At 35.0% G+C, this 15,885-nt stretch overlaps 1 protein-coding gene across 1 annotated transcript in view; it reads right to left on the bottom strand.

Moving 5' to 3' along the window:
- LOC111502472 (uncharacterized) overlaps nt 1–12,090 on the bottom strand; it is a 99,029-nt gene extending 86,939 nt beyond the window's left edge. Inside the window, exon 1 of the mRNA XM_023156558.2 lies at nt 11,523–12,090. Coding sequence (XP_023012326.2) covers nt 11,523–11,938 — 416 coding nt within the window. The 5' untranslated portion in view covers nt 11,939–12,090. The remainder of the gene's footprint in view (nt 1–11,522) is intronic.
- Between the last annotated feature and the right edge of the window lie 3,795 nt (nt 12,091–15,885).

Below are 15,885 nucleotides of genomic sequence, written 5' to 3'. Positions count from 1 at the left end.
AGACATCTGTTTCAGCCTATTGCGCATCGTCATATATATATATATATATATATATATATATATATATATATATATATATATATATATATATATATATATATATATATATATATATATATCCGTGAAAAAAGTGCTCACTTTTTTTCCGGGGAAGTAATTTCATAAAAAGTGACATTTTGTTACCTGTCATCAGAGATCAAATGTCAAAAATTTTTCTCGTCACAGAAAAAAAGTGTTTTTTGAATACGTTAGTTATGGATTGTCATCAATTATCTGCCCATTCCATAATATACATACTACTATTTTTGCAAAGCTACATCTTTTAGACTGTTTCTTAGATTAATCTTGTTCCTGTTATTCGCAATGCTTTGCAAATGCAATGCAAATTTTCATTACTACTTTATAATTTTGATAAAAGTAGAAGTCAAACAGCCATGTTTCATGAAATAAGTCTCTGGGGTTCCGTGGTTTCACAAAAGTCAAATAACAAAAAGTCAAAATTCCAAATAATTTTCCGCCTTCTAGAAATTGCTGTATTTTAAGGAGTATGGAAGATCGAATAGCAAAATATGTATCGTTAAAGTATGGTGATAAAGTGAATTAATACACTCAAAGTATCACATTTACAACAATTCATTGTGTTTCTTCTTCTGGGAATTGACTGAAAGTTAGTCTCGGAATTCATCGAAGTATCTTAGAAATTCGCGAATATTTTCTTTAAAATCTTGAACATATACCTAATACAAATTCTTAACATCAGCAGGACACAAAAATAATTTCTTCCGACAATCCCAACTTGAATTTCACCAGTTCACAAATAACCTCAACTCAACAACAAAAGTAACGCATCTATTAACGGATCACTAACAATACTGAGATGAATTTTCGACTGTGTCGATGTAGCAAGGCCTTCATTCGCACAATTTTAACCCTTAGTGCTAACGGTAGAGAGTTCATCCACTCTAGTTTCTAGGAAGCTAGGGTGATGCCCTTCGTTTTGGCCACCCCCTTGCAATTCTGCCCTCTACTGTTTTCTGTACCACTGTGACGTAATCAGAGTAGGTATATCTCGATGTGTTTAGGAAATAGATTTGAGTACATTTCGAGTAAAAGTACCTGTGAAGGTCTTTTACCTGTCGTTAAATTTCCAATTTACCCTTTTTTCAATATATGTATATAATTATTTGTTTTCAAATCATCTTCTATGAAAAATTGAAGTCTCTAGGTATTATATTCATTGAGTAAGAGTAAGGTAGTTCTTCAATATTTCAGAGTGACGTAACCAGCTGTAATAATGACAGATCGAATTAATAAATTAATAATAAATAATAATAGTAATACATCCATTCCTTTTGATAATTTGTTAGATCCCGATTAGAATATGATGCAATCGCTTGAATCTGTCCAACGAAGGTTTATGAAATATGTTATAAAGGGTGATTCAAAAGTACTTTGACAAACTTCAGGAGATGATTCCTCACAATATTCTAATATGAATTGTCCAAATAAATAAATGTCCGGAAACGCTTCGTTTCCAAGATACAGGATGTTGAAGTTTTATTTTCGTTTTTTTCAAATAACTTTGGAAATACTGAACTTAATTAAACGAAACTTGGTAATAGGAGGTTTTTGAGGTGTCGAATTCGAACCTGATCTTCTTATTGCTCTTACTCGTAGGGGGCGCCACCTACACGTCTTTTTCTTTTTTAAAGATTCACCACCAAATTTCAATTAAGTCCATCCGATTCATTGTAAGATCGCTGTCGTTTAGCTTGTCTTTTATAAAACACTTCTGGAGCATCCCCCCTACACACAGACCAGCAGTAGTCTGCAAGCATTGCTTCATTCCAACGGCCCTGATATCTCTGTTCCATCAAGGCAATGTCTTGATGGAATCTTTCTCCATGTTCGTCACTCACAGCTCCACAGTTTTGTGGGAAGAAATTAAGATGAGAGTGAAGAAAATGAATTTTTAAGGACATGTTGCATCCAAGTTGGTGGTAAGCTTGAAGAAGCTCTTAAACCAATGCTGTGAAGTTATCATCTCTTTTGTTACCTAAAAACCCATGTACAACCCCCTTAAAGGCTTCCCAGGCTCTTTTTTCATTTCCTGTTAAAATCATGTCAAAAGCAGGATCATTTACGATTTCACGAATTTGAGGCCCAATAAAGATGCCTTCCTTGACTTTAGCATCACTCAACCTGGGAAACTTTGCTCTCAAGTACTTAAAAGCTTGTCCTTCCTGGTCCATGGCCTTCACAAAGTTTTTCAGTAGTCCCAACTTAATATGTAATGGGGGAAGGAGAACATCCTTAGGATCTACAAGAGGCTCGTAAACTACATTTTTCTCATTAGGGTTTAGGTCTCGTGTAGGCCAGTTCATTTTTTTATAGTGAGATTTTCTATCCCGACTGTCCCACAGACACAAAAAACAACAGTACTTGGTGAACCCTAATTGCATTCCTAGGAGTATAGCAATGACTTTCAGATCACCATAGATGTGCCACTTGTGTTGTTCATATTTGATTGATTGGAGAAGTGTTTTCATATTTATATACGTTTCCTTCATGTGAACTGCATGACCTATAGGAATAGAGGGTAGCTGATTTCCATTATGCAGAAGTACAGCTTTTAAGCTTAGTTTTGAAGAGTCTATAAACAGTCTCCATTCAGATGGAGTGTGATCCAAATTCAAGCAGTCCATCAAACCATTAACATCAGAACAAACTACGAGGTTTTCTTTTTTCTCAAAAAAAGGAAGTAAATCTTTTTGACGCTGTCTGTACTGAGATATTTTCACATCATGTTTTAGAAGATTCCACTGTTGTAGTCTTGACCCTAACAGCTCAGCCTTTTCCTTAGACAAGCGAAGATCTCTTATAAGGTCACTCAACTCTGCTTGACTAATTCTGTGCGGATCACTAGACCTATCGCTTACCTCAAAATCAGGGTCATAGGATGTAGAAGGATGGGTTGCTCCTTCTAAACAGTCTTCATCACCTTCCTCTAAAATTTCATAGTTTTGGGGTGGAGAAGGGACTGGCAAATTGTCTGAGTGTGGTACAGGCCGAAGAGCAGATGGGAGATTAGGGTATTTAACCGTTCCTCTTTTCTTCATAGATAAACCTTGCTTAATGGGAGGAGTTAAGCAGAAATAACAGTCGTCTGTATGATTGGTAGGCTCACGCCAAACCATAGGTACTGCAAAAGCCATTGCCCGGTTTTTATTTTTCAGCCACTCTCGCAATATGACGGAACAAGAATTACAACATACATGAGGAGCCCATAATTTATCTTGGTCCCCAACTTTCACACCAAAATAATGTTCATAGGCTGTCTTAACGATAGGTGTCATTTTACGTTTCTGAGCCTTAAATGTTATTTCACCACATATATAGCAAAAGCTATCGACAGAATTCACACACTTTCGAGGCATTTCAGATCAGCACTTAAATTAATTTAAAAATCAACTTCACACGATAATTTCAATAGCAACCACGGGCGTACAATTGACAAACTCACATAGGTTATGTTTACTACTTAAGAACAGCTGATGAGAGGGGTGTTATGCAAACAAACAAATGATACTATATCTTGAAAACAAGAGCTAATATATAATTTTTATGGTCACTTTCGGTTTTAACACGTGGAAATACATTAAAATCATCTAATTTCAACCCCGAAACAAAAACTTCGTTGTGTTGTGAATCGATGCATGTTGAAGTTATTACGAATATTTTGCTTTTTTCACAAGAATGCTTTGAAAATGAATTTGACGTTTTACTCGTTTGAAGAGGTCATTACTGTTGGGTACGTTCCTTTATGAGATCCTTAAGCGAAATAGTTATTTTTGTATCAAGGGTGCATAATCAGTATTTGTTTTAATAAAATTTGCAAGAAATGTCAACATTTTATTTCAGGAAATTTTGAATATGTAGAATAAACTAAAATAAACGAAAGTAAATTGTATTTAAATAAATTGTTGGAAGTGTCCACAATCAGCGAAGATACAGGCAGTCAGTCGTCTAGTCATTGAATCTCGTACCCGCTCAAAAATTATTGGTGTGTTTCTTATTGTTTCACAGGCGTCTACTATTTGGTTTCTTAGATCTTCCTCGATCACTTCTGAAGTCTTATAAACTAGTGACTTCAAATGTCCCCAAAAATAAAAATCTATCGGGTTTAGATCTGGGGACCTTGGTGCCCACGCCTGGTTAGGTTCTTCTACACTCCCACCGATCCATCGATTTGGATAGACTGTGTTAAGGAATTCCCTGGCTACAACGCTAAAATGGGCCGGAGCCCCATCATGCATAAACCACATGCGGATACGAATTTCTAATGGTACATTCTGAAGTAGTCCCGGCAATTCATTTTCTAAAAAGTGTCTGTAAGTTGCGCCATTCAGTCGGAGCGGAAGAAAGAAAGGACCTATCAAGTAATTATCAATTATTGCCGCCCATACATTTACAGAAAATTGATACTGATAATGCCTTTCACTTACTGCGTGCGGATTTTCGAGAGCCCAAACATGGTTGTTATGAAAGTTTGTGGAGAAGTTTGCCTCGTCCATGAAGAGTACATATCTTAAATATTGAGGATTCCCAGCCAATTTTCTCAAAAACCATTGACACATAGTAATGCGTTGGGGAAAGTCTCGTGGCAAAAAAGCTTGTACCCTTTGAATATGGTATGGATAAAACTGTTGATCGTGGATAATAGCTTCTTCCAATTCTGGGGTTCGGACGGCTCCTGGTCTTCCAATAATATAGCTGCCCTCTTAAAGCTACCTGTTTCAGCCAAACGACGGTGGAGCTGAAGGCAGTACTCGATTAGGAAATCACTCCTAGCAAATACGTCTTGCTTCGCACGCATTGCCATCCGCAAGGCCATAAACGAAATGCATATCGGCTAAATGAGCATTATTGTTTAAATAATCCATTTTTTCAAAATAAGTGTTTTCTACTTCTACTTACGGAAACTTCAACAAAACGTCTGTCACAAAATATGTAATTACCAAAACTACTCACAAACGTGAAATTTATTTCCAAAGCATTCTTGTGAAAAATTCAAAATATTCGTAATAACTTCAACATGCATCGATTATCAAATAATCGACTTGAAGTTTTCAAGTCCAAATATTTAGAAAACGGTTGCTTATAGCGACTAGTAACAAGGGTAGCTTATTTACGTAGATATGATAGAGGAATCGATTTTTTTACTGAAAAATGTGCAAGAAATACGCCCAAAAAAGTTATGAATCTTTAAAAAAGAAAAAGACGTGTCGGTGGCGTCCCCTACGAGTAAGAGCAATAAGAACATCAGATTCGAATTTGACACCTCAAAAACCTCCTATTACCAAGTTTCGTTTAATTAGGTTCAGTATTTCAAAAGTTATTTGAAAAAAACGAAAGTAAAAGTAAAACTTCAACATCCTGTATCTTGGAAACGAAGCGTTTTCGGACATTTATTTATTTGGACAATTCATATTAGAATATTGTGAGGAATCACCTCCTGAAGTTTGTCAAAGTACTTTTGAATCACCCCGTATACAAACAAGATAATGTCTAGCCCAGAGAGGGAATAGATCATAATATATTATTGCAACGTTCTTTCAGAAGAACTTATTATTCTTGCGTATTTATATACAACCTGGTGAACAATCTTGTCAACTCACAAAACTACTGTCTCAACTAGAGTTTCACGTGCCAAGAATATGTGGTAGAACTGAACAATGTTTTTACCTACCAACACCGAAAATCAATATGTTATTCAAATCTCCCTTATTTGCAATGTGCTATAAATTTAATCAACTGTGTCAGAAAGTAGACACTTATTCAACACCATTGAATATCTTCAAATGAATATAGTTTGAAAAACTTAAACACACGCTTTTAAAGAACATCGAACTAAAAAGTTGAAAATATTTTTTTAAATAAACTTGAAACAATAACGAACGAAAAATACTAGTACTATTGTGAAAAAAGCGACGGGCGCTTAATATACAAAAAATATGGCATAAAGCGCCCACCCATCTTATCCATATTGCCAAATTTTATCTATTTGTACAATAATATTTTATTCGTATAGAACGTGTAATATTTGTCCAAGGTTTTATTTTTTTTTATATTTTGTTTGTCTAGTATTTAATCGACCTATTTCATCCCAAGTTGAAATATAATTTGTTCAACTATAACATCAAATTCACAAAATTTCGTAGTTTCTACTCCATGAACGCCATACTTATTTTTTTACAAATATTCATACACTTACATATTCTTTATAACTTCTTGCGAAACATCAAACAGCATAATTCTAAGCACGAATTGAAGAACCCGGAACATCAATACAATACAAGGAACAGACAACTCACATACTTGACTCCTTTTATGAGAAAATCAAAAGGACAAAAAAGTCTGACATATTTGAGTCCCAAACTATACCAATGTCTTCCAGCTGAAATTCAAAATATTTCAAGGCCAACTACATTCAAGTATCACCTGAAATTGTATATTTTCTCATTGCCCAGAACAACAATTCACAGTCTCATTGACTAATCATGCCATACAAAAGAAAAACCTGATACTTACCTTATATTTTAATATACCTCATTGAATATGTACACATCTTTTATATCTATCTACCTTTACATTTATATTTCATATTCATTTTGGTTTTCACCATATATATATATATATATATATATATATATATATATATATATATATATATATATATATATATATATATATATGTAACCCCATTTCATCCACGCACAGGCCCCGCCTATAGTGTTTTTTTCACATGTTTAGGTACTGCTGACTGCTTATGTTTATGTACCTTTCATTTCATTTCTAATAAACGTGTATTATTATCATTATTATTATCAAGAGCTCTGCTCTTATCGCCAAATCACTTTGTTCACATATTTTGTTTTAATTGTATTCTAATCTGTATACGTTGTGAATAAAGTTATTATTATTATTACAAGTGTTGAACAGCTAACTAATTCATTTTTAAAAGATAATGAAAAAGAGCCTGTATCTCGATAAAAACTGGCTTTTCTCGATAAAAACTGGCTGGTTCCATACCCCCTAAAATTTGCATGGGTTCAACTGTGGCTCTATATGAAAAAATGTTCTCACGATAAGAAAGTCATGGATCCATTTTTCATTTCAGAACTTATAATTTTAACTTATGTTATTCTAAACCGAGATATCCCATCCCCATTTTTCTATAAAAAAACCTGTAGGTAAAGTGTTATCTGAAAAAATCATGCATGCTTATGATGCATATTATTGTCAGCTGATTCATATAGTAATAGGAAGAGGCATTTTTCATCTATGATGTGATCTTATGCCGCAACATTCGGTTTTTAGTTTTCCCCAAAATATTTTCGACTTCACAGGAGCCTTTGTTTATGTATAAATTAGATATACAGGTACGAATTACAACATTTCACTGTTCATGCATTAACTCAACGACCAAACTCCACAGAATATTATGTTCCCCTCAATTTGTCCCATTCCATTTCCCAGCTTCATAAATAGCTGCCATTTGTATTTCCACAAAGTTGGGTGGCGCCCATTTCAGTGTTAATTTAAATTTTCAAACGAATTCATAGTGCTCTCCGATGCAAAAATTATTGAATTGTCAATAATATCCTGCAAGGTCAAATCATAAAGAAGGAAATCGACATAAATTGCTTTGAAATGTTTCCAAGAGGAAGATACTGTCCATGAAGATCACAGTGGAGTCATCACAATTATCTGGGTGTATTGTCAATTAGTATTTATAACTTCTTCGATTGACGACTTGTTTATTTTGTGGAAATTCATGTTCACTGAGGATACAAAATGATTTTGAAAATGGTGTAATAGCCGAAACCGGACAACAATAAAGAAATATAGTGGAAAATAGACAAAAGTGTGTTTTTGTAGTGTATCCTTAGTATTTGTAAATTGCTCTAATTTGTAGACTTATCCAAACCATGTACAGAGTGGGCCAAATTAGACACTATTAAAGGAAAATTCATGATTTCAAACTAGATGGATGAAAACGGATGGCTGTGCCTGAGGGTCAAATTTTATGACAAACTCAATGGTGAAAACCGCATATCAATATCTATAATCATTTCTGAGTTACAGCATATTATTCAAAAATGTGCATTTTCGTCAAAAATTTCTTCATTCTATGAAAACATTTCCAAGACACTTTTTACGTAATTTTTTCAAATGAGATATAGATGGAAAACTATTTTTAATGTGACACCCTGTATATTTCTGCATATTTCTTCACTGGATCTCAAAATTACCTTTCCAAAAATATAGCATACTTGTTTTTTGCTAGAGTTATCTTTGAAATAGAGATTTATTTTTTTCATAGAGTTTGAAAAGCACACTTTGAGAAAGTAGTCTTTGGTGGACGCGGCGATAAAACAGAAGGCAATCATTCAGTAGTAGCTATCAAAGATTAAGAAAGCTTTTCACAGCAGTAATTAAATCGCATAGTTTCAATAAGACTGATAACAATTCATAATATACTAACAACTAAACGAAACTTCCACAATAATAATGATAGTGATAAAGGACGCACATTGAAATATATTTCTTCAGAAAAGGTATTCGAAATGTTTACCAGCTTCTCCTATATACAGGCGACACCTTTTCTGAACGTTTTTTGCCGAATTCATTAGTTCAATAGAAGTGAGAGAAGCAAAACTTTGAATCACTGCCGCTTCAAATTCGTATCTAGAATTGGTCGGCAATTTGAAAATGAGATCTTTCAACCTTCCCCAGAGATAAAAGTCCATAGGCGTTAGGTCCGGTGACCTGGCCGGCCAACTGTTGGGTCCTTGGTTGGCTATCCAATTATTACCAACACTTGCAGCCAGTAACAATTCATCAACAAGTAGTTCAATATTCTGCTTTCAAGTTTTTAAATATCTCTGAGGTGTGAGAATTCCATTATAAATGAACGAACTGATTATTCTCACCCTGAAAACATTTGCCCACACACTAAATCCATATTTTTTTTGACTGCTCTGCTCCACAATAGACTGAGGATCTTGTTGTGCCCAAGTATAAGAATTGTAGCAGTTGAAAATTCCGGCACTGCTTACATAAGCTTCGGCAGTCAAAATACAATTTAACGAAAAATCACGCACTCAGTTACAACTTTCCAGGAACCACTGACAAAAAGTCGTGTGGCCTTCAAAATCTCCTGGTCTAAGTTGATGAACTATTCTGGCTTGAGTTTGTGTTTTTTGAAAATCCCCCCAACGCAACGTTAGTTCTTGGTAAGCCTGTTGACATTTTCAAATTTCGCGTTGACGCTTCGGGATTATTTAGAACAGCTCCTACAACGACTATTTCGTCCAACTCCCCATCCCTATTTGATTCACATAATTTTAGCCTTTTTTTTCACATTGACCACAATCAATTAGGTTGTGTGGCAATCTTGCGAAAATATCTCTAAAAAGTTGTCTTCTCTCTGAATACCTCTCGTGATATAAATTGCTTGCTGCTTCTGCCTATCCCATTTTTCATAATTTTCATACTTCATTGCGAAAGTATTTGAAAATCAAACAAAAACCACTAATTGAAGAGCATCTTAACTGCTTAAATCAAAATTTGACAGCTACCAGTGTGAAGATTTGCATTCAAAGTGTACGTTTCAAAGTCTACATGAAAAAACCCAAAAGCTCTGTATTTCAAAGATTTCTCTGACAAAACAACAAGTATACTACATTTTTGGAAAGGTATATACAGGGTGTCTCATAAAAATAGTTTTCCATCAATAACTATTGATATCTCATTTGAAAAATAAGTTTTTTACATCATTGAATTCTTCGTAAAAAAGTGCTCCGGAAATTTTTCCATAGAAATAAGAAAAAGGTTACAGCAAAGTGCCCATTTTCGAAAAACATGCTGTAACTTAGAAACGATGACAGATATCGATATGCGGTTGTCACCATTGAGTTTGTCATAAAATTTGACCCTCAGACACAGCAACAGTTTTCATCTATCTAGTTTGAAAACAGAAATTTCCCTTCAAAAGTGTCCAATTTGACCCACTCTGTACAAACGCATATATGCTCGTGTATTTTTCTTGTGAACCTCATACCTTTGAACCCTACTTCCTAATCTGTTTTGCTCCTCCCAAGTTTTTCATTTATTTCAGTCAGAAGCTCTTAGATTTTTCACAGCAGATTTGCATGCAGGGAGAAATGATCGATCGAGAATATATCAAAATATTTGGCCGATGTATCGTTTATTTTTGTAATTAGCCTATCCTAAGGAGAAGAATTATTACTTTCTACATTTTTACTTTTCATATTTTTTGATTTGCACTCTCTGTATGTGGTTCGTATATCGGAATACTTTTAACTTTAATAACTCACAATTATTGTCAATGAACGGTTTCGAATGAGAGGAACTAATTTATTTCGTATGGTGTTAAGAAATCTGAAAATATTTTTTGGCTCAGTATACCCACCTATACTGTGTTTCAGAAAGTAAAATCTGTGACTTGTAGGTTCTCAGAAGCTGCTGGAAGTGTAAAAACTTCTGAAACGAAAAAAATAGATTTTGCGATGCCGACATGCTCAGTCCATAAGAGAACATTGCTGTTTGTGACTACGAATATCCTCCTTTTTCAACATTTCAACCAGGTTCTTCTTGGAAATATTTATTTGATGAACATGCTCGGCAATTGACAATTGAAGTTTTCTACAACTTACATGACAGGAAGTGTGATAAAACTTCAATTTTTATTTTTCTCTTCAGCTTGAATCTTGTCCATGATATCATCCATGATTCCATGAAAATGTTCCGGTTCTTCTTTAGTGAACTCACTAACGATCGATAGTATTCCGTTTGAATTGGTTCGGTTAGAAACTTTTTTTTCAATTGATGTTAGGTGACTTTGATTGGTAACCATTTTGCTGTCAGCAATTCAGTAGTTTCCCTACATTTAGGTAATAATTTTACAGACGACTTGGCATTTTTGAGGGATTGCGTTACCCCTCATAACCCCCATGAATTGGTCTGTGCTTGGCAGAGAACTTCATGGCTATCCAGACTATACTGTTTTTTAAGGAATCCCAAGTTCTTTGTTATTCACTTTTATTGTTTTTATCTTCATATTTCCATTTTTTTGTTTTTAACTTACCGCCAGATTAGGTTTAATCACTTTTTGTTATTGTCTGCAATTATTATTAGATAATTATAATTGTAAATAACCAATTTGTATAACGACGAGAATATTTCATGCTACGTTGAAGTTGACGATGCTAGGTACTACTTTAATTCATTGAAATCTTGATTGTACGAATTGACACTCAAATTTAATTAGCTGATGATTTGTAAATATTAATTTTTGTAATTGAGAAAAGTACTATTTTGTCTAACGAAATTACGAAATATTCTGTGAGGAATATACCGAGCTACCCACTGGTAGCATCAAGTATCTTTCTTCATCTTTGAAATCCATCAAAACCACCCAGTAAAGTTATACTCACCACTTGATGCTTCTCTTCTTCAAACTTCTGCAAATGAAATTCTTCCCAGTGTCCTTCTGCTTATCGATTTTCTTCTTGCCTCCTTTCGAATTTTGAATGTCTCCATCCCCTCCAAAGGCATTATTGCATTCCAAAATATCGTTCTCCGATTTGAAAGAAATGCCCTCGTCTCCATTCGAAAACAAATCAAAATCGGCCTTATCTTCTCCCGCCAAAAACACCTCCACAGCCTCCTCTTGCGAGCAAATGTCGGAACTACTCTGCAAAATATCGTTTTGCGCATTGTTTATAACGAGCGATTGTTGAAAAGGATTTGTTTTTTCGTTACGACCAGTCTCAACCTCGACACAGTTTCTATTTATAGACTCACAATTGTTCTGGAACACAATTAGAGTGTTTTCTGCCATGTCCGTCATTTAAATACTGCCGAATACATTTACCGACCACAATATTTTATTCTGCAGAAGAAGTCGCACATTTCCCCAAAACACTGCCCCCAATATGTCTTGTGTAATGCACATAATTCCACTGTGTAGGTATGTAAAATTGTTACGTCTAATTTCAGCTGAGTGTTTATTGATCAGTTTGCTTTTACAGGCAACTGCAGGGAAATTTCCCGACAAAAAAAATCTGCTGAAAGTATTTGTGGCGCCATCTAGCGATCGGTAGATAAACGTGATCTCTTCTTCTAGTTGTTGGATTGTCTAGAAGATGGCACTGGTAGAGCAATATTCTGCTTGGTGTCCTAGAATACATATTTCTTTTTTCCTGCATCGATTGAGGACACAGTTAATGGTTTATGAGGCTAATAACCAGAGATGTATATTGCGAATGTTCTCGTCTAGCTGCATAGGAATTTCAACTGGGACTTACGCTCAATGCCGTAATGTATGGAATATTTGAAACTAGAAAGAAATGCATCTTTAACAATTTGGGCGAATTGGGTGGAAAGAGGAAACCACCTTATAGAAATTAGGTGTTCATTGTGCTGTTACAAATTACCACAATTATTGTGTAGTCAGTCTTCCAAAACCTCTTGAAAAAAAAACAATTGAATTATAATATAAACTAGTGGAAAAGACACATTATAATTTGGACTGTTTTAATGAAACTATTCACAACAGAAACCTATTGAAAATTATTATTCAATCATGGAAAACGTATGGCACTTTTAGAGAAAATTTCAGTCTGAAGTCGAGGTTGAGAAATGTGTGATTGGGCATCTTTGGTAAGAGTCTCTTGCATTTGGTTTTTTTTTCAACCTAACTTGTAAGATTTTCCATCGACACTTCTTTTTCTTTCTTTTTTTTACAAGTTCCGTATGACTATTATCGAAAAGAAATGGTTTGGCCTTTTGCTTCCCACCTTTATAAAAACAAGAATTTACAATCTTCCAAAAAAGAAGGGAGATTCATACTTTTCTTTTGGACTTTTTGGAGTTTGACTTTAGCTCATAAATTGAAGTTAAACTCCAAAAAATCGGCAGTATTGCGAAATATTGCTAAAAATAGTCTTCATATTCATATAAATGGTGACGTTCTGCCTTTTGTAACTGAAGCAAAGAACTTAGGCCTGTGGTTTGATTCTGAACTGCGCTTTACAAAACACGATAGCCATTTGATTCAAACGTATTTCAACATCTTAAGGCAACTATTTTCAAATCGGGACTTACTCACTAAACAACTTAAACTAAAATTATGTGAGGCGTTAATCATTTTGAAAGTTTCATATTGCGATAGCATTTATGGCCCTTCATTACTTCAATCTGATTCCCTCCATCTACAACAATTCTAAAACAGTTGCCTTCATTTTTCTTTTGGCATTCGAAAATACGACCACATATCACCTGTCATGAAGGAATCAGTTTGGCTGCAACTAGAGAAACTCAGGACACTGCACCTCCTCACAAACACCCACAAAGTCTTGAAGACTGGAATGCCACATTATTTAATGAAAAAATTGAATTCTTTCTCAAATATCAACAGCTTCTCCACTAGAAACAGGTCGGTGCTGGTCATTCCTGAATACAGGTCTTCTGTTTTTACTCGCAGTTTCTCATACAACGCAGCTAAATTCTACAATCTCCTGCCCAGTTAAGTCAGATCCTACGCGTTGAAAAACGACCCAAAGAGCATTTATTTGAGTAGTTCACTTTCCTCATGCTGACCGTGGCTCATGCGTTTACACAAAAGATTTGGTGACTGGATAATAGTCATTTATGTATGTACTTAATTTTCTTTTATCCCTTTCAAATTTCTTTTTTTTCTCTTTGCTGACACAACGCCCATTAACCTCAATATTTTTTGTATATTCTGTATGTTCTTACTTCAGGTGAATGAAGACGTTTTATTATTATTATTATTAAGTAAAAACCACAACCTTTTTCCCCAGAAATGAATCTCTCCTGAAATTATACCGCTTTCAATTTAGATTATCATCGAAGTTGAGATTTCCTTCACCTATTTAATTTCAGCAATTCATTGCTTTATTGTCAGTGCCGATATTTCATATTTTGCGAAATAGTTTGTGAAGTAACAGGAGGTTAAGAGAAATTGAGCGCCTGAAATATCGGATATGAGCTTTCGGTATCTTCTAGAAAACTATAGTTTGCTTTTCTCAACAGTAGAACCCACCGGATACCCTATCTAATTCATAAGAAAATAAATATGTCAAAGCTACCTACTCAGTAGGCACTGATGAACGTTTGTTGAAAAACAACTACTTCCCCGGCAAAAACCACGCTGGATATTGAATTATATCCGACAGACATTTTTGCAAGATTCCTCAAAGAGGCTAATCTTGCAGATGTTTCACGTTCATCCAGCAGCAGGACCATGCTGAAATTATTCAGATAGATCACGTGCTGACCACGGTTTCGAGGTATTACCTCTCGTCAGTACAGGAAAGATCCTACCCGGACAGCAGTGTCTGGGACTCGATTAATTTCAACACGACTTGTTAACTAGTAACAACTGCATATCGTGAACGAAACCCCAAGCGGAAAAAAACAACCCATGTTGAATTCAGATCGCAATATTCTTGGACACAAAATGGATGTCCATAAGATATCCCACAGTGGGCGCCATCTGGGAAAAAAATTAAATGAAGCTCCTCCATTTTGAAGCTCCTGACGAATACTTCACAACCCTAGAATATAATGTCAATATCTTCACCTAATACAAAATGGCTAGAAATATTCCTTTTTATCTGCCATATGGCAATTCCTACAACCCGATAAGGTTTGTTAAGTTATTTTTTGTTTATAAAAACGACAAAAATTGTCACTACGACAATGAGTATCATTGTTCAGTTAGAATATTCTCATTTAGTTTTCGATTTTACTAGTAGAGAGGTACCACGTCAACAGTCTCTAAAATGGTCAATTCTCGTCCATTGGAAGAAAAAATTGAATCGATTTTTAATTACGATGCGTCGCGTAACTTTCACGAGACCGAAAGGATTTTCAATGAACGTTTTCCGAATCGTCCTATCTGTAGAAAATATTTGAGGGAACTTGTATTCAAATTCACAACTACCGGTAGTGTACATAACAAAAAGACCCCAGGTCATCCGTCCATTCCGGAAGAACAGCAAGTGCAAAAATTGGTGAGATGGTAGTAAATCCTGAACAGTCTACTTATTCCGTTCGCGAATGTTTGTGAGGTGGCTCCTTCTACTGTATGGAGACTTTTGAAGAGGAATAGATATCATCCATACAAAACTAAAATGATACACCAATTAACTGAAGATGACCCTGATCGAAGAACAGAATTCTGCGAAATCATGACGGAAACCGTTGCAAGGCATCCTACCTATCTCCACAATATTTGTTTTAGTGACGAATGTACATTTTTTTTAAACGGCAATGTTCACAGACAAAATTGCCGTTTTTGGAGTGACGCTGACCCTCACGTTTTCTGGAAGACACACCCAATATCCAGAAAAAAATTAAGTTTGGGCAAGAATATTGGAAAAACATATTGTAAGACCTTTATTTATTGATCAAAATTCAACAGGGGAACTGTATTTTGAATATGCTGGAAACTATTGTTGACCCTCTCATTACTAAAATCGTCAAAGCGAATTCGATATGGATATTGTATTCCAACAAGATAGAGCTCGAACACATTACTCCAGACAAGTAAAAAACTATTTGGATACTACTTTTCCGGTCGTTGGATTGGCCATCAAGGTCCTACAGAATGGCCAGCCCGCTCGCCAGATTTGACAACTTGGACTTTTTTTATTGAGTTATTTGAAGCAAAAGATGTACAATACTGAACCTGCTTTAATATTGATATTGGCGTTATTGTGTTCGAAAATGTTCGGCGTGAAATGTCGGATAGTCTGTTCATATGCCAAG

The sequence above is a fragment of the Leptinotarsa decemlineata genome, unplaced genomic scaffold (assembly GCF_025532065.1).
Source record: "Leptinotarsa decemlineata unplaced genomic scaffold, Ldec_3_MD MMD2_tig00026328_RagTag_RagTag, whole genome shotgun sequence".
Classification (NCBI taxonomy): domain Eukaryota; kingdom Metazoa; phylum Arthropoda; class Insecta; order Coleoptera; family Chrysomelidae; genus Leptinotarsa; species Leptinotarsa decemlineata.
The sequence above is the reverse complement of the archived record's forward strand: the minus strand, read 5'-3'. Positions and strand labels throughout refer to the sequence as shown.